An 18,730-nucleotide genomic window follows, 5' to 3' on the forward strand; every position below is an offset into this window, starting at 1 on the left:
CATGGGGGCAGCCATTCAAAAGAAGAAAAGGCACAGGTTATATAGCAGCTAACAGATAAACCCTGTAGAATACAATGGCGTCTTATCTGTTATCTGCTATGTAACCTGTGCCTTTTCTCCTTTTTTCCAGCTTGAATGGCTGCCCCCATGGCTACACAGCAGCTTATTTATATAAACTATAGTAGTGTTCCTGAAGCAAACACACCAGTTTTACCAGTGCAGGGTCACAGTACATTATATTTCAATTACTTTAAAACACTTTCATTTTTTGGTGTTACTGTTCCTTTAAAGGAGTCTATGGGAGATGGCCTTTCTGCTATTTGGAGCTTTCTGGATAATGGGTTTCCAGATAACAACTCCCATACCTGTGTAGACAAGGCAATGAAATATTCATAGGGTCATGTAATAAAAGATGCAAATAGAAAAAATAAGATCTAAAACGAACCCATTTTGCTTTTAGTTAAAGAGTTATTTTAGCTAATTTTCAGTACAAAAAGCACATTTTTAGCCCTGCTTGAAGCTTCTTATATTCTATTGAGTGTAAAAATACCTTTTTAAAGTGTTGTTATAAACAAACTTTATGTTTTATGCTAGAAATTCAAGGGGTGGTTAACCTTTGAGTTAACTTTTAGTCCTATTGTCCTATTCCAAGCAACTTTGCAATTGGTCCTTATTATTTATAGTTTATGGATTATTTGCCTTCCTCTTCTGCCTCTTTCTAGCTTTTCAATAGGAGCCACTGACCCCGAAGCCAAAAAGTATTGCTCTGTTAGGCAACAATTTTATTATTTGTACTTTCATACTCCTGTGTCTCATTCAAACAACTGCCTAGTTGCAACGACAGCTGCCGAAATACCAAACCGGAGAGCTGCTGAACAAAAAACTAAATAACTTAAAAGCGACAAAAAATAAAAAATGAAGACCAATTACAAATTGTCTCAGAATATTAATGTCTGCATCATACCAAACGTTAATTTAAAGGTGAACTACCTTTATAAGAGATGACTGGCTGGCCAAAAAGGTAAAGGAAAACTCCCATTACGCTTTGAGGCAGAGATGGGGGAGTAAGGAGTTCAGTAAAGAAATAAATAAAAAATAATTGCTTTACAATTTTTTTAGTTTCAGAGCTATTTAAGTTTTCACTGCCAATAAAAAGAATTTTGTAACAATGGCGCCACCTGCTGGTCAGTTCTTCTAACTGTACAGTCCAAGAAATATACCTTCAGAAGGAAAACAGAGAAGCGGTCTGTTGTTGCTCTGCAACAGTGCTTAGAAAAGAGCAATTTTACTTAATTTTTTAAAGGTTTCCTTATCCTTTAAATGAAGTCCTATTTATTGTCTTCATTTTCTGCAAAGAGTTTCAGTTATACTGTGCCTTTAAAGGCATAGTCTTATGTCTTAGGAGGTTCCTGAGTAGGTCAGAGTTGGGAAGCCATATGAGCCTTGCCTTTTATTCATAGAGCTGGAATGTGTTTATCAACAAATAATGATCAGATTCCATAGACGCAAGCGCACAGATTAGTATGAGATTAAACAACATGTAGTACACATATATATATATATCTTTGTATTTCTATGTAATCGGATGTATTTCTCCAAACATCCAACTTATTCTTGCCTATTCCAAAGGGCATTGCTAGGGGCAGTAGGGAAGGAGTTGTACATGTTCTGACAGAGGTTGGAAGCCCTTACTTTCTACTCCCGGCCATTTCTAAAAAGAACGCAATAATGACCTAGTGCCTGGTGCTTCTCTGACTCCCAATTACAGCAGATTCATTCCTGCTAATGAAACAAGCAGAAAGGAGTGAGATGAAAGACAGAGAGCAGAACAAACTTACAGGCTGCCAAAACCATCAAAGCTTATTTTTTAGTTTTAAATCCTAAAATAACAAACCTTTTAGCTGAGCCTAATTTTAACTCCTTAGTGATGCCAGCAGAGACTATTTGATTTGATGGTATTCCAGCATAATACTTTATAGAGGATTAACCAGTTAGCTAAATAACTCTATGGGGACTCTATGCACAAAGTATGTAAATAAATCCCATCAATGTTGGATGAATGATTTTCATTTTATACAGTGGAGCACACTTACATGCAGTCAGGCACTTTAGCTTTCATGGGCCAAGTCACCCACCCTGTCATCTGCCAGCTCTCCCTCCCTTCCCACCCTCCCTCAAGCATTTATTTTCCAGCTCTCCCCCATTGGTACATGTCTACCTCACCTGAAGGTACCATCTCCTCAAGTTATATACCTGCTGTTCCTGCCTCCACCTCCCCCAGACCTCACCAACAGGCCTGGAGTGGGATTTAAAGTACTGGCCCTTGTATTTCTAGTACACAGAGGCCCAAACAGCCCCCACCAGCAGACTAATGTCTGGCTATGGCATCTAACAGCAGCCCCTGTGGCATTTACCAGAATCTACAGATTGCTAGTTTGGGCCTGCCCACCAAGTTCATGTATTAGCATTCCCCTCTCACTTAAGGTACATGCTCTCCCTACTATAAACCAGCTATATAGTATACACACACACGTGGATTGCCATACATACACATACACATACATGTTGACATGGGTCCACATAAACACCTATAGTAGCACCTACATTTGCACATGGTGCTCAAGACAACTTGTTAATAAGAGGGGACTATAGAGTTTCCAGTAGATCACAGACTGTAAATTGGAATATAAACAGTAGTACAAATCACATTATAGTGTATTGCACATGCATAACAAATTCTGAACATCAAAAGAAAAATGTTGCTACCCACCTAGACCAAAGTGAGCTACAGGTTCCATCTCACAAAGGTAGCCAGATCCACCATCAATAATTCTCAGGTGGGCTCCACTCTTCTTTGTATAAAGGACAACTTTTGCTCCACGTGCAAAGGCACCAAACTTCGTGCGTGGTATTACTCTGAGCCAATTATTTTTCAGGCCCTTGTTGAAGAGGGGGAAAAAAGGTATAAAAAGTATATGTGAAAACACCATAGATAGCTGTTTGCTTGCCTGAAATTCACCAGTATAACAAATGGCCCCAGCTGGAGGGATTCCAGGCTGAAAATTTGTATCAGTAATAAGAACATGCACATAACAAATCAGAGTTTTATCTCTATGACTGCAGGAAGAAGGGGCACACACAGAGAAAGAAAAATTCCCATTGGAGGATCTTCTTGCCTCAACTGAGCTGCTGGACCTAAAGAGTAATGTTGTTTCAAGAATCTAGCACTGATGCTCCGGGAATACAGCTCCCAGCATGCACTTGCCTTTGGTAATATGCTGTAGTATGCAGGGGGCTGTAGTACAGCAAAATCTGGGTAGAGCATCTCTGCCATGGAAATTGTATGTGTCCTTTAATTAGCAAATGTTCCACAATCATTTCATGATTTGTTTCAGCCACAATGAATGAATGAATTATTGGGTACAAATCTGGGAGTTTGGGGGAATAATTTGATAAACATAAAAAACATGGGCATCCAGGAAATTAAAAGAAGGGCCAAAAAGTAAAGAAAATCTTTATTTGATGTTACATTAAAATAGTCAGCACCTCCATTTTGTGGTATGATATAGAATGTTAGCACATTTATGGAACCTTTTATCCAGAATGTTTGGGACCTGGGGTTTTCTGAATAAGGGGTCTTTCCATAATTTGGCTCTCCATACCTGAAAAACCCAACTCAATCGTTTTGCCTTCAATAAGGCAAGGATTCTTTATATCTTGAAATAAAGTACAAGGTACTGTTTTATTATTACAGAGAAAAAGGAAGACATTTATAAACATTTAAATTATTTGATTAAAATTAGTCTATAGGAGATGGCCTTCTTGTAATTTGGAGCTTTCTACATAACAGATTTCCAGATAACCAATTCCATACCTATATTATATCCTTTAGTAAATAAGCCACTTGGACCCATACGGACTAATCATTACTGTAGATAGACAGTGTCGGACTAGCCCACCAGGATTCCAGGAATACTCCCAGTGGGCCCTCTTGCTTCTAACTATTTAGAGTATAGAGTATAATATGTAGAGAAAACAGACTAGGATAATAAAGAGTTTGAGGGAGGAAAGGAGGAATTCATGTTTTGAGAGTGGGCCCATTGTCCAGGGTTTTCTGGTGGGCCCCTGCCATCTCTGTCTGACACTGTAGATAGGACAATGGTTCCCAAGGACAGGGGCTAGGAGTACTGGCTAAGCCTCAAGGTCAGGAAGTTTGAGGAAAATGTCTATTTTCTCCCCCAAATAGACCTAGAAACCAACCACAAAGGTAAATTAGGGTGAGATTTGGGGTGACATCGTATCTGATGACACAGATATTCTATAGCTGAATGAGTGTCACGCCAATATGTTTCTATATCTGTAACTAAGGTATGAGGTAAGGTAGGGTCCTATTCAAAGTTTGGACCTCTAAGGGGGGCTTGAACTGAACAAGTCTGCAACTACTGCTATAGCTGAAATATATGCTCACCACGTTGTGGCCCTAGTAAAAGGCAGCTCCATATGTACCCAAACCACTCGACCAAAATCTGCTGGAGTATAACTCCCTGCATATCACAACATGGTGTAAAGGGTTAAAATCTTACTGGGGGCACATCCTTAGCCATTTAGCATTATTCTTGTTTTTTAAGACACTGAGGTGCAAAAAACTGATGTGTTTGATTTGTGTAGTCAGTATGGTCCCTAAACCATAATGGAGAGACAGTGAAGCCTAGTCTAGTGGATGAAAGTGACTCTGCTTGGAAACTTCTCTGATATTAAATGACAAGGCATTGTACCTGCTTTCCTTTGAACACAGATAAAGGTTGCGCCATGGATTCACCATGTGACAAAATAAGATCCAACATTCCATCTCCATCAAAATCTGTCACAGCTCCCCCTGCAAAAACATCACATAACAAATGAGTGCACTTCATATGGCTCACCAATCACTATTTTAAGTAAGATATTGTATACATTTGGGCTGAATTCTACTTAGTTGGCAAGGTCTACTTCCCAGGGAGCCTTGGTTAGCAGTGGATTAATGACTAATGATTAATGACCAGTGAAGGCACCTTGTCTAGGTCCTGGCTGCCTCTAGAAGCATTATTACACTCTTTTTTACACTCTTTTGCCTATTATCTAATATAAAGTTTGGTACAAGTCCCTACACCTAATGTATAACAACCAGCAGATGGTATTTTTTGACCTGTTTAAAAATAAACATCTTATTGGTTGCTATGTGTTATGCACCTGGCCCAACTGTGTTTTATTACGTATAGGAGTAGGAGATATGCAATCTCTATGGTACTGTTATAAATAGTCTTATATTTTCTACTTGTCTAGATATCCATAGCAACCAATCAGCAAAATAGCATTTACAGGTCAGCTGTTTGAAAAGAAACATGTAATTGGTTGCTATAGGTTACTAGGTGTGGGCAAATTTATGGCTTTCTATTACGCTATCCAGATAATCCGAAAACAACAGGGGTCTTTTACAACAGCAAGCGCAGTTGCAGTAGTGCAGATCTCCCTGCAGTCTGTCGCACATAAATCCCTATTTATTAAAGGTACACTTTGGACATACTTTGCCCAACCACACACTCCTGCCTGCCTCCCATTCTGGATCAAGTGCAGTTGCACCTATTGATGCAGGGAAACCTTGGTGCTGCCGCCATCTCCTGACCTGTGCCGAAGGAATTGGGAGCACATATCACTCTCCCCCCGGAAATGACACCCGGGAAACTTCAGTGCAATTGTGTCTGATATACATCAAAGTATGAGTGCAATTGCATTAATGCTGACAGCTGCAACTGCATCAGGTCCAACACCGCTGGAATTTTGGGGGGAAACGCTGTGCTATGGGAAAAAAAAGGTGACTGCCCTCAAAATAGCACTTTGCTCACTGCACTTGCGGTTGTAAATATCTTTAAAGCAAAGTAATGTAAGTAAGCAAGGGAAACAATACAGATAAACAGCAGCAAGCACTAGCACCCAGTAAATCGGAATGCTCAAAGCAGTCAAACACATTATAACGTAGTGATGGAGAGATCAAGTTTGATACGTGTCAATTTATTAAATATTCAGAAATGTTACTGAGAGGTGGGGAGAGCAAACAATGAAAACACTTTTTTTTCCAAAAAATTCGATCGCATATGAATCTATGTGAAAATTGTAGGTTTTGCAACAGTATCTGAGAGGATATTGTACAGTAAACAAATCTATAGTGCCACCTGCTGGTGCAACCTCACAACTGCACTGACGGAAGCACTGCTTCTAATTCACAATGCCAGTTTGTGGTATGAAAAATAAATTGAGCTATAACAGTATTATAAATTATGCACACACTATCGACTTTAAAAAAGTATTTCGGTTTAATACCAGCAATATTAAACAGAATAAAAAGTATAGAATTTATTTTATGAATCGTATTTGTAAGGATAAAAATTCCATTCTTTCCATTTAGACCCCAATGTTTTATAAAAGGTACTAAGTTTGCCCAGTAGCAGTAACCCATAGCAACCAGTACGCTGTTTGCTTTTAAACAGGTGACCAGTAAATTCTACCTCCTGACTGGTTGCTATGTGTTACTACCCTTGGGCAAATTAGTGCCTTTTATTACATAACCACCTAAATGTTCTCTTCCATATTTAAGAACAACACACACACACACACATATCTAAGCAATCATTTTCCCCCTGTTGTATAGTAAGGATATCAGTCACCAAGGAGTTCTATGATATAAAAGCACAAGGTCATGGAATCCCAAAGTGACTTCTAATATTCTCATATTTTACAATATGGGGTATATAATTTCTATAATACACAAGTTTCAGTGAGTCATGTATGAAAAATTACGTCACTTAGCACTGATTATAACTGATGACATCACTAAGCACTGTATATATATATATATATATATATATACATATATACAGAAAATAATAATCATCTGTGGCCAGCACACCCTTCAATGCTTTATCAAAAATTTATTGAAAATATATTGCTATGCACCCCGCAGAATATTGAGCCTTGGAGTGCGGACACCATTTGGATTGATATATATATATATACACACACACACTGGAGTGAAGGTATAATCTTGCCACCACCATGCTCTTGGGACTACACAATTAAACATGTCAGGGTGATGGAATATGAAGATAATGAAAAACACTGCCTGGCTATACTTATATTATTTTGTGATACTGATACAAGTTCTGTTATTGATATAAATGCGTAAGTAGCACTAAAGTCACGGGCATTTCCAGGCAATAGCCCAGCAAAATGTAAAATATCCTCTGAGATAATGGGTAATTGATCCGGCTATGCACTTCTCAGATCCTGAGTGAAACAGCTTGAATCCCTGCTATGCAGAAAGACCGGACTGCTGTATCTGCCAGAAAGGAAGCAGAATATACACTCCCTATGCAAGAAGCACAGGAAGACATAATGATTCCCACAAGATGGCAGTCCTTACCATTACAGATCCACCTTGCTCAATGGGGTGGCTGTGGGTTAAATTCTTCCTCTGAAGAAATAAATGTCTAAATATATTAAAGACACATCAAAAGTCCAATTACTATCTCCCACTCCTGAAGAGTCAAAGTTTTGTGTTTAGTTTACAGACAATGAGTTTTTGTAGCTTGGTCCTTGATTGGTACCTTGATCGCAAATGGTTTTGGAATTTAAGGCTCTGCCATTATTACTGGCTTTCAATAGGCCCATAACTTAAAGTAAAGCTATACCTCCAGAAGGAATACTTAACCAACAGACATTTACAATAGTTTATATTATATTAAGTGGCCCCTTAAGGAATCTTACCAAACTGCAATACATATCAGCAAATAATGCAGCTCTAACTGTAACAGGAACTAGTGTGGGAGCAAAAGGCAGAACTCTGTCCATTCATTGGCTGATGGGGCCTAGCATGTATGTGTGCCTGTGAATCCTATGATCCCAGGGGGCGGCCCATAGTACTTAAAATGGCAATTCTCTTTTTAGGAGTACCCAATGGCATATGCTACTAGAAATGTATATTTTTATTAAAATGGTTTATTACGGTGAAGCAAGCTCCATTGTTTGGGAGTATAGTTTTCCTTTAATGTTCAGTGAGAATGGATTACACATTATACTTATCTGGCATGATCAGGGTATTGAGATCAGCAGGGGGGCCACAGGGATTTTCCTGATGCCCCACCAGCTCAGTCCAACCCAGGAGCTGATAGTATATACTCCCCAGTACAGACCAATACAGTATATGCAAAAATTGCACGTCAAATCAAATGCATAATTATCCTTCTTGGTGTAGACACTAACCAGTTCCTCGACCATCTGGTTCCGAGGCATCTCCAGGATTGAGTTCTTCCATGAAAGGATCTGCATGTTCTCTTCTTCCGACCCTTAAACACAGAAACATACTGGAATTAAAATATTGTGCACAAAATGCATACATGCCAACTTCACTTTCTATAGCCTTAAGCAAGTAGATACCAGTATCTGGTCTTGTTTAGTATAAACCCCCAAAAGCGGCTAAAGTTATATACGGTACATTGTTTTTATAAGAGGTAGATATTTTTCAACAAAACAATATAAATGATGGTGCATTATCATCCTAGTTATATCACTGCCATTTCCAAGGGTGGCAGTTGGGAACACTGATTAAATGTAGGATTTTATGGTCAATATGGGAATTCTTAACAATATTCTGAAAATGATCCATAAAAACAACCTGTAGCAAGGATGGACACATCAGAAACACATAAACTGTATTGCCCAACGTAATAAAAATGAATTTAAGAAACCAAAGGATCATATCTTTGTTTTCAACATTTTTATTTTTAATGACCAATATCGAAAACATTTTTGTTTTCTGTTGTTTTCCCCAAGGAAGGCAGTAAGCAGCAACTGCTTTTCATTTGTATCCGGAGATGCCCAGGTATTGGCCTCGGGGACTTTTGCTGATAAAAGAACCATTTTCACTTTATATTACTAAAAATATTTATTATTGTTACACTTTATGAGGTTCCAAGAAACAAAAAGGTGGATGAGCAGAAAGAAAGGAGAGCATTAAAGATGAATTAAGAGTTTCTACAAAATGCTGCTTGGATCCCAAACACGGCCTATCATTACCATGACTATGTACGTAAGAATAAATATAACCAACGTAATTGTCTTTATGTCCGTCGTCAGTAAGCTTGTGCTGCCTGATAAAGAAATCAGTGAAGATAATGGGAAACTGAAAGAAACCTGCACATTTCTGTTAATGGAACATCCAGACTGAGGGATTAAAGAATCACCTATGTGATGGAATATAAACACATAATCACCTATCACAACACAAGACATCACCTTATTCTGTTCATCTGATAATTGGTTTTAGCTAACTAACACAGGTAATGATGTTTCCTTTAATACTGTACTTTTACTCTTTGTGGTACATTTTAGGAGATTTATTCTATAAACTGAATGGAACTGAAGAAAAACGAAACCAGGGAACACTTTGGTGTCTGCAGTAGATGTAAATAAAAAGAGAAGGACACAGAACTCTATAAGGGACCTTTCTGAACTCTGTCTTTTATGGATTCCAGTAAGGCAAAGTAAGAAGAACAGCAGAAGGGACAGGGGTTTTATTTCAGCATTGATTTCACTTTCACTTGATGAAGGAGCTTAGCTGGTGACCGAACTTGTCACAAGCCTCTTTCTTCTTTTTACTTGTATGCGCCAATGAGCAGGACCCCACGTTACTGTCAGAGTTTGTATGTATGTTTAATGTCTTCTATCATTCACTTCAAAATTTGTCTTCAAATTGTGTGGGTACTTTACACTCACACATTAGGGGCATTTCCTTTATATTTCCGTATTAATATTCCTTCCTTCAGGCACCATTCATATTATCAAACAGAGTTGCCACCCACAAATAACCAGATGTGGCTGGGACTGGTAAACTTGTAAATTCTCAGAACTATTTCCACCTCCCTGGCCAGTTTAACCCTCAATATGGACAGTCCTGGATCCTCTCCATTCCTACTCCCACCACCACTGCCCCCCCCCCAATCCAGCCAATCCCCACCACATGACATCACTCCTGTTTCCCCTCCAGTAGTGGTCGATATTAAACACCAGCAAAGGTGGCAACCTTATTTACCTTAATGAACCTAAATATGATAGGAGATTAACCATTTTTAACCACACATGTGGGGACATCTGCACTCAAGTATGTATTTTTAAATCACTGATCTTATTAGATACTTGTAGTCCAGATTAATTAATGTATTGACAAACAGAGAGACAATTTATGCACAACCATATATATATATTGTTGATACCCAATTGCACATCTACAAATGGTACTTGTAGATCACTTTATACCTACACAGTCCAGTAGTTCAAATATTGGGCATGTGGTTTTTGAGCCCAGACACAGGAGACTTTGGAAAATAATGCATCATTTGTAGGTATATGATTTTTTTTTTGACAGCTTTATGATCAGCGGCACTTCTGCAAAGATGATAGAAAGCTCAGCTGCAGCCGAATGATTGAAAACAGGCAATTATGGCAGCCGTTATGTCTAGAGCATCACTATCTTATGTGGTGCATTACAATTTTTAATGTGCCAGTGTAAAATAAAGATAGGGCAAGCTATTATTCTTGGCTACAATGGAATTCTGTATCAAACAGCTGACAATTACAGATCACAGACACACGGAGAGAACCGCTGAAGGAAAGTCCATACAAATTCAAAGTATCTGTTGCTTGCGCTTCTTTCTGAATAAGTAATTTTCAACTCATTAAAAAAAAACCCTTGAACAAAATAAAAGTACAAGATTCCAAGAGTTCTTTATACTACATATTGTAGGTTTAGGTTCTTTCTGAAAGGAGACACCACAGAGTGAATGCGATTCTCCTTCTTGGATGGCAAGTGAATACAAATATTATAAATTTCCTGTTAAGGACAAAGGGCAACCTAATTATTGATTTAATGCTAGCACAAACCATTTTCATTTTCTAAGTGCCCCAAATGAATCCCTCCAGGGAGAATATGTCACTCTAAAGCCACGATCACACATTTGTTCGGATGCTGGTCAGGATCTGTTGGCCTCTGGAGAATCATAAACTCTTGATGAATTGCATTTTCCTAATACAGATGCATGGCTTGTACATCGCAAGGAAAACATCTGAAGGTTATAAGAGAGCGAATGCTGTTTGCCATAACTCAGGGATTGTAAACTTCGAGTCTTTAGGCTGTGCCAAACTACATCTCCCAGGAACCCCCTAGGGCAGATCAAGGTAAAATTAAATGGTTTCCCCAGACTTTAATGGGACAGTGCCTCCAGTGGTTCATACATAGTTATAATCCTCTTTCCTGCATTTATATAAAACAAAAAAATTTACAAACAATTTAAGGAGATTTATTCTGTTAGGAAGGCATGCATTCTGAACAACTTGCTGCAGTAGGTTGCTTATTTCCTGTTATTATTTACAGAGACTATACATTATTCAGATCGGTCCCTGCCCCAGGGGAGCTTACAATCTAATCAAATATCCACAAACTATGGTCAATTTTGTCAGAATCCAATTAACATGTCTGTATGTTTTTGGAGTGTGAGAGGAAACCAAAGAACCTGGAGAAACCCACCCAGACACGGTGAGAACTCCCTGCTGATAGTGTCCTAGCTGGGATTGAACTCAGGACTACCACATGCCGTCTCAGAGAAGATGAATCATCTAAGACAAAAACCCTTCAGGAAACAATATTTTTGTGAATTGCAGAGAAACTTTCATGGCAGTCATGCTGGCAGAAATGTGGAAACAATAGATTTGACCCATTTCAGAAAAAAAAAATCACTTAGGTTTACAGTCAAAAATTTTAGTAAATTGTCCCCATGTCTATATTTATAACTAGTCATTATAATGCCCTTTAAGAAACAAAATTAAGGCTAAATTATAGAAAGACTGGAACAGATGGTCTAAGACCTCCATGGGTTCACACAATACCTATGTGTCACTGTCTAAAGTGAAGCATTGTATGAAGCAGTGAAGTCAATAACTAATGGGACAATAAACACACTGACCTAGAATACATGGCTTGCAGACATCTGTCTGGGGTCACACTTTAGTATAATGAGTAAACATCCCACCCGCATTACTTTATGAACGTACACAGAGCTTCCAGTTAGCTTGCTATAAAGCTTTTGTACCTTGCGCTACATGACTAAATGATTATCCCAGAGTCCCAAGCAAGACAAACAAGCACTACATGGTGAACATATCTGGATACCTTGCTGTCCAACATCTCAAACTGAGGATTTCAATGTAAAGTTGGTGCTCCATTTGCTGCTACAACAGCCTCTACTTTTCCGGGAAGGCTTTCCACTAAGTTTTTAAAAAAAGTTTTGGTGGCATTTCCTTCCATTTAGCCACAGGAGCCTTAATGATGTTGGGCACTGATGTTGTACATCAGGGTTCCCCAACCTTTCTAACTCGTGAGCCACAGTCAAATGTGAAAAGACTTGGAGCAACACAAGCATTATAAAAGTTCATGGAGGTGCCAAATAAGGTCTAGGATTGGCTATTAGGTACCTCTATGCACACTATCAGCTTACAGGGGCTTTATTTGGTAGTAAGCCTTGTTTTTATTCAACAAAAACTTGTCACCAAGTCAGGAATTCAAAAATAACTACCTGGTTTGGGGGCACTGAGAACAGCATCCAAAGGGGCTGGTGAGCAACCAGTCTACCAAAAAGAACAATGGGGTAATAGCCATTTTGTGTGATAAAAACAGATACTGATGAAAAATGCGCTTGTATTAACAAGTCAAATGACCACCTGAATTAATTGCTAAAAATCAGCCTTTGTATACAGTTCAGCTAGACTACCTCACTAGGGTGAAAGTAGTCTATTGATAACATAGATATGGGTAAGCTAAATACAGGTTAAAAGGCAAAACACATGTTTAGTAGACTCTATCTCTAGTTCTGAGCAAGGAATGCAGTCAGACACATCACATTTAGTCCTGGAAAAGATAAATAAAATGAGCTTCAGAGGATGCAATGAGGTAAGAAATAACCTGCATATTCTGTAATTCTAAAGGAGAATTAAAGAAGATAGTTAAAGTAGATTTGATAAATTATATTTCCAGCACTGTAGAAAGACACCAGCAAAGCAATAATTAAGGAAATGAATATAATTGTATCTAGCACAACATTCGGGAAATGTGATGAAAACATCTTGGGGCAATACCTGCACGGTTCCTCATTGATGTTCCTCTCACGCACCCCTTGTAAAATCAGCAAATTGATTTGTGGTACACTCCGTTACTTCAGTGTAGGTTACCTTCTCATTTCATTGTAAACTCCCATCAGATGACTGTATAACCTGACAACTGATGCCTATACTAATGGGGGTAAGAGGGACAACTGATGCCTATACTAGTGGGGGTAAGAGGGACAACTGATGCCTATACTAGTGGGGGTAAGAGGGACAACTGATGCCTATACTAATGGGGGTAAGAGGGACAACTGATGCCTATACTAATGGGGGTAAGAGGGACAACTGATGCCTATACTAGTGGGGGTAAGAGGGACAACTGATGCCTATACTAGTGGGGGTAAGAGGGACAACTGATGCCTATACTAATGGGGGTAAGAGGGACAACTGATGCCTATACTAATGGGGGTAAGAGGGACAACTGATGCCTATACTAGTGGGGGTAAGAGGGACAACTGATGCCTATACTAGTGGGGGTAAGAGGGACAACTGATGCCTATACTAATGGGGGTAAGAGGGACAACTGATGCCTATACTAATGGGGGTAAGAGGGACAACTGATGCCTATACTAGTGGGGGTAAGAGGGACAACTGATGCCTATACTAGTGGGGGTAAGAGGGACAACTGATGCCTATACTAATGGGGGTAAGAGGGACAACTGATGCCTATACTAATGGGGGTAAGAGGGACAACTGATGCCTATACTAGTGGGGGTAAGAGGGACAACTGATGCCTATACTAGTGGGGGTAAGAGGGACAACTGATGCCTATACTAATGGGGGTAAGAGGGACAACTGATGCCTATACTAATGGGGGTAAGAGGGACAACTGATGCCTATACTAGTGGGGGTAAGAGGGACACTTGATCGCTTAGAATTGACACAGGGAACACAGAAGATGAAAATGCTTATAATATGGCTTAGCACTAGGGAGATAAACCAGACCACCAGCTGGATATGCCAAAACAAGATTTTATATTCGGTGCAATGGAAAGATCATGTAAATGCTTTTTATTACACCTAGTATACAATATTAATGTTGCAAACTGTTTATTTAGTAATGTTATTTGTCACACATATAGGATTTGTATGTAGACTTGCTGAAACGGCTTCATTTACTTCTGACATTTATATGGGATGTGTTATTGCAAATTGAAGTGTACTGCCGCTAAATGGTGATGGTTTGACATTAATCCTTGCAAGTAATCGAGAGGCAATTTGTGTCATGTTTCATGTCTTCTCTCCTTCATGCATTTGCAGCAGGGCTTGTTCTCTGCGTGTGACTCAAAATCATACTTGTAATTAGAGCTACATCTTAGCATTGCAAATCTCACCTCTTATATTATTGAGAGAGCTGCATTATTAGCTTAAGTGTATGGTATAGTATAGTCTGATGAGTTACATGAAGCATGAGTGAAGTGGAGAAGAAGTGGGATAAGAAGCCACCGGGGCAGATATGAAGCATTTAGATGATGCTAATTCTATAGTGTCTAAATGTGATATTGGCACTAACAAACTACTCTTCAAAAATGATTGAACATTAAAAGTTCCCTATAGGTCATGTTGATCATTGTTCGCTGATACATGAAGTTCCTAAACCTGACTGTTTTGACAACCTGACTGTCCCTTCTCAACCCAGGGTCTTTTCTTAAACAAGATGGTGGCACCCATGGTTGTGATATTACTCTGACGTGCCATATAATGACATGGCACCACATGACATCATTGTGCAGTGAAAATACAAAATAAAAAGACACCAAAGACCCAGGTTTAATGCCCCAATATATCTCTTTCCTTGGTGCATCTAAATTGCTATTTCATCTTATTCTCCTGGTTTGTGACTTTCAGCTTTGTTCCTGACCATTCTTAACTCCTCAGACACTATGGGGCTGATTTACTAACCCACGAATCCGACCCGAATTGAAAAAGTTCCGACTTGAAAACGAACATTTTGCGACTTTTTCGTATGTTTTGCGATTTTTTCGTATTCTGTACGAATTTTTCGTTACCAATACGATTTTTGCGTAAAAACGCGAGTTTTTCGTATCCATTACGAAAGTTGCGTAAAAAGTTGCGCATTTTTCGTAGCGTTAAAACTTACGCGAAAAGTTGCGCATTTTTCGTAGCGTTAAAACTTAACGCTACGAAAAATGCGCAACTTTTCGCGTAAGTTTTAACGCTACGAAAAATGCGCAACTTTTTACGCAACTTTCGTAATGGATAGGAAAACTCGCGTTTTTACGCAAAAATCGTATTGGTAACGAAAAATTCGTAAAGAATCCGAAAAAATCGCAAAACATACGAAAAAATCGCAAAATACCGATCATTACGAAAAAAACGCAATCGGACTCCATTCGACCCGTTCGTGGGTAAGTAAATCAGCCCCTATGAATTAGACTCTCTGTATACAGCTTCCTCCTTAGTAAGGTATTATTTCTAATGTTAGTATCTCTTTAAGGGATTAGTACCTACAGATATAGTTATGAAACCTGTCATCAGGACCTGGGGTTTTCTGAATAAGGGATCTTTGAGTTATTTGGATCATCAAACTTTAAAAGGCAGATTAATTAACATTCTAATTTTAATGGTTTTAGAAACCATGAATAAACGTATTTCCACTAAAGCCACAACTGTCTAATCATTTATTAAAAGATATGAATTGAAAAAGCCCAAGTGAATTAAATTGCAGAACGAAAACTAAAAGGATAGGAAATGCCTAATTTTGTGTGGTTCTTACATTTTCCTACTAATCCTCGTGGACTTACAAATAAAAAAAAAATCTTAAAACCTCTAAAAACCATTAATTAAAGATTGTTGCAATTTGCCTAGGACAGCTCCCTAGACACACTGACTTCAACAGCTTTTAGATGGCAAAGTTTGAATTAATAACTACCTGGTTTGGGGGCACTGGGAGCAACATCCAAGGGGTTGGTGAGCAACATGTTGCCCCTGAGCCACTGTTTGGGGATCACTGCTATACATGTACAGGTATCGGACCCCTTATCTGGAAACCCATTATCCAGAAAGATCCGAATTACGGAAAGGCCATATCCCATAGACTCCATTTTAATCAAATAAATCATATTTTTAAAAATGGTTTCCTTTTTTCTCTTTAATAATAAAACAGTACCTTGTACTTGATCCCAACTAAGATATAATTAATCCATATTGGAAGCAAAACAATGCTTTTAGGTTTAAATACTGTTTAAATAATTTTTTTAGTATACTTAATGTAGGAGATCTGAATTACAGGAAGACCCCTTATCCAGAAAATCCTAGGTCCCAAGCATTCTGGATAATGGGTCCCATACCTGTACTTTGAAATCAGCTTTGAACACACACAGCAAAATCATAATTCCAGTAGGTGCTCATTCCCCAGTGGAATATGGCTAGAGGCGAAACGATGCATAAAAATAGGACAAGCTAGTGAATGATAATAGACTACTTTGCAACAATTGAATCTGCTATTTAGAAGATAATGGAAAAAAAAACAAAATTAAATGCATGCGGTATATGTCAAACTTATATCTTAATAGTTCTTGTGTTCTACAGGTATTTATATTGTCATTTGTGTTTTTTCAAGGATACAGTTGATACATATAATTCATGCTAAGATTCCTTTCATATGGGTCTCAGGTATGACAAAGAAAAGCAAAGCTTTCCAAAGTAAAGCACAAGTCAAAGTCAGGTAGCTGAAGAAATCTTACAGTAAAAAGTCATAACGGCCCATATTGAAAAGTGTGACATTTCACTGAAATACACAGCGGCTTATAGTATTTGCCATTAAACATTAAGCTACACATTCTCCAGTACCAGGTATAGGACCTGTTATCCAGAATGTTTGGGACCTGGGGCTTTCCAGATAAGGGATATTTCCATTATTTTGATCTCCATACCTTAAGTCTACTTAAAAAATCATTTAAACATCATTTAAACCCAATAGGATTGTTTTGCCCCAATAAGGATTAATTATATCTTAGGTGGGATCAAGTACAAGGTACTGTTTTATTATTACAGAAAAGAAGGAAACCATTTTTGAAAAATTAGAATTATTTGCTTATAATGGAGTCTATGGGAGATGGCCTTTCCAAAATTCGTAACTTTCTAGATAGCAGGTTTCCGGATAAGGGATCCCATACCTGTAGTAGGAAACCATAGCTGCTAGATTCTGTGATAGGGTACAAGCCAGCTTCTAGCCCCCGTGCATCGCTGCCACACATTGACATCTTTCATATTTGTTTCTTGATGATGCAGCCATGACGTTATGATGCCAGGAGGATGAAGTGAGAGCATCATCACGTGGCAACTACTGACCTTCTAATCCAGGGGTGCCCAGATTTTGTCACCCTGTGATCTACTCTTGCCACTTGGCCTCCGTCATGAGATCTACCACAGTTAAAATAGTGCAACGTCTATCATTTGGCGCAATAAGCAAGAAAAAGTGTCAATTGATGTTTAACAAATACACAGAGCAATATATAAATGCAGTGCCAAATTCACATTTAATGCCCACATAACATTATTCAAGTGCCAACTTCAAGTTTAGTGAAAGGATTGTCGTAGTTTATACTTCCCTACTCTACAGAGAAACATATACTGTATAAAGTGGGAACAAATATATACAGCGGCCCGGTGGTGAAAATCTGGGTGAGAAACAAACTTTTGAGATTTTTTTTGGCCACCTTGCAAACACTGCATAATGTGCCCATTTCTAGTACAGGTATGGGATCTATTACTAGAATGCTTGGGCCTGGGGTTTGCTGGATCTCTGTACTTCAAGTTTACAAAAAGCAATAAATTATCTAAACATGAATTTAACCCAATAGGATTGTTTTGCCCTTGGTGAGTATTTACTATATCTTAGTTGGGACCAAGTACAAGGTACTGTTTCATTATTACAGAGAAATGGGAAATTTCTAAAAATTTTAATTTTTTGATGAAAATGGAGTCTATGGGAAATGGACTTTCTGAAATTTAGAGCTTTCTGGATAGTGGGTTTTTGGATAACAGATCCCATACCTGTACCACCCATGGATCTCTCTTGTTTTTCTTGCAATTATAGGTGAAAGAATTATACAGTGAACTATCACACAGCCGTACATATTCCCTGCTGATGTTTGATTTCAGCACCAAAATTTGGAAGGCAAAATAGCACAATGTTTATGGGTTCGATAGTAGTAAGATGACTGAATTAGGCTGTGATGCAGGATACTTACTGGTGAATGTGTAATTAAGTTTAGGCCACCTACTTTAGAGATCCAGGGGGCAGTGTGGGAGAGTTTTATGGAGGGTTTACATCCCCTTTAACAACCAATCAAGCCGCTAAAATAATTTCCTCCTTAGGTGAGAACACGTTCCATCATAAACAACCCCAAACACTTACTGTCTAAACATGTAATTGGAATAACATCTCATAGGAAACAGTGTCTTTCACTGCCTCTCCTTCCTGGTTTATGTTCCTTATTAAGAAAACATAAAAATGTGT

The 18,730-nt window shown here is 38.5% G+C and overlaps 1 protein-coding gene across 4 annotated transcripts in view; it reads right to left on the reverse strand.

The window, feature by feature from the left end:
* Positions 1-18,730, reverse strand: part of crtac1 (cartilage acidic protein 1) — a 302,413-nt gene that overhangs the window by 17,243 nt on the left and 266,440 nt on the right. For all 4 annotated transcript variants that reach the window (XM_031905179.1, XM_012966738.3, XM_031905180.1 and 1 more), the window contains 3 exon segments: positions 8,296-8,378; positions 4,776-4,876; positions 2,771-2,939 (listed from right to left, as the gene is read on the reverse strand). In XM_031905179.1, coding sequence (XP_031761039.1) covers positions 2,771-2,939; positions 4,776-4,876; positions 8,296-8,378 — 353 coding nt within the window.

This window comes from Xenopus tropicalis, chromosome 7 (genome assembly GCF_000004195.4).
Source record: "Xenopus tropicalis strain Nigerian chromosome 7, UCB_Xtro_10.0, whole genome shotgun sequence".
NCBI lineage: Eukaryota > Metazoa > Chordata > Amphibia > Anura > Pipidae > Xenopus > Xenopus tropicalis.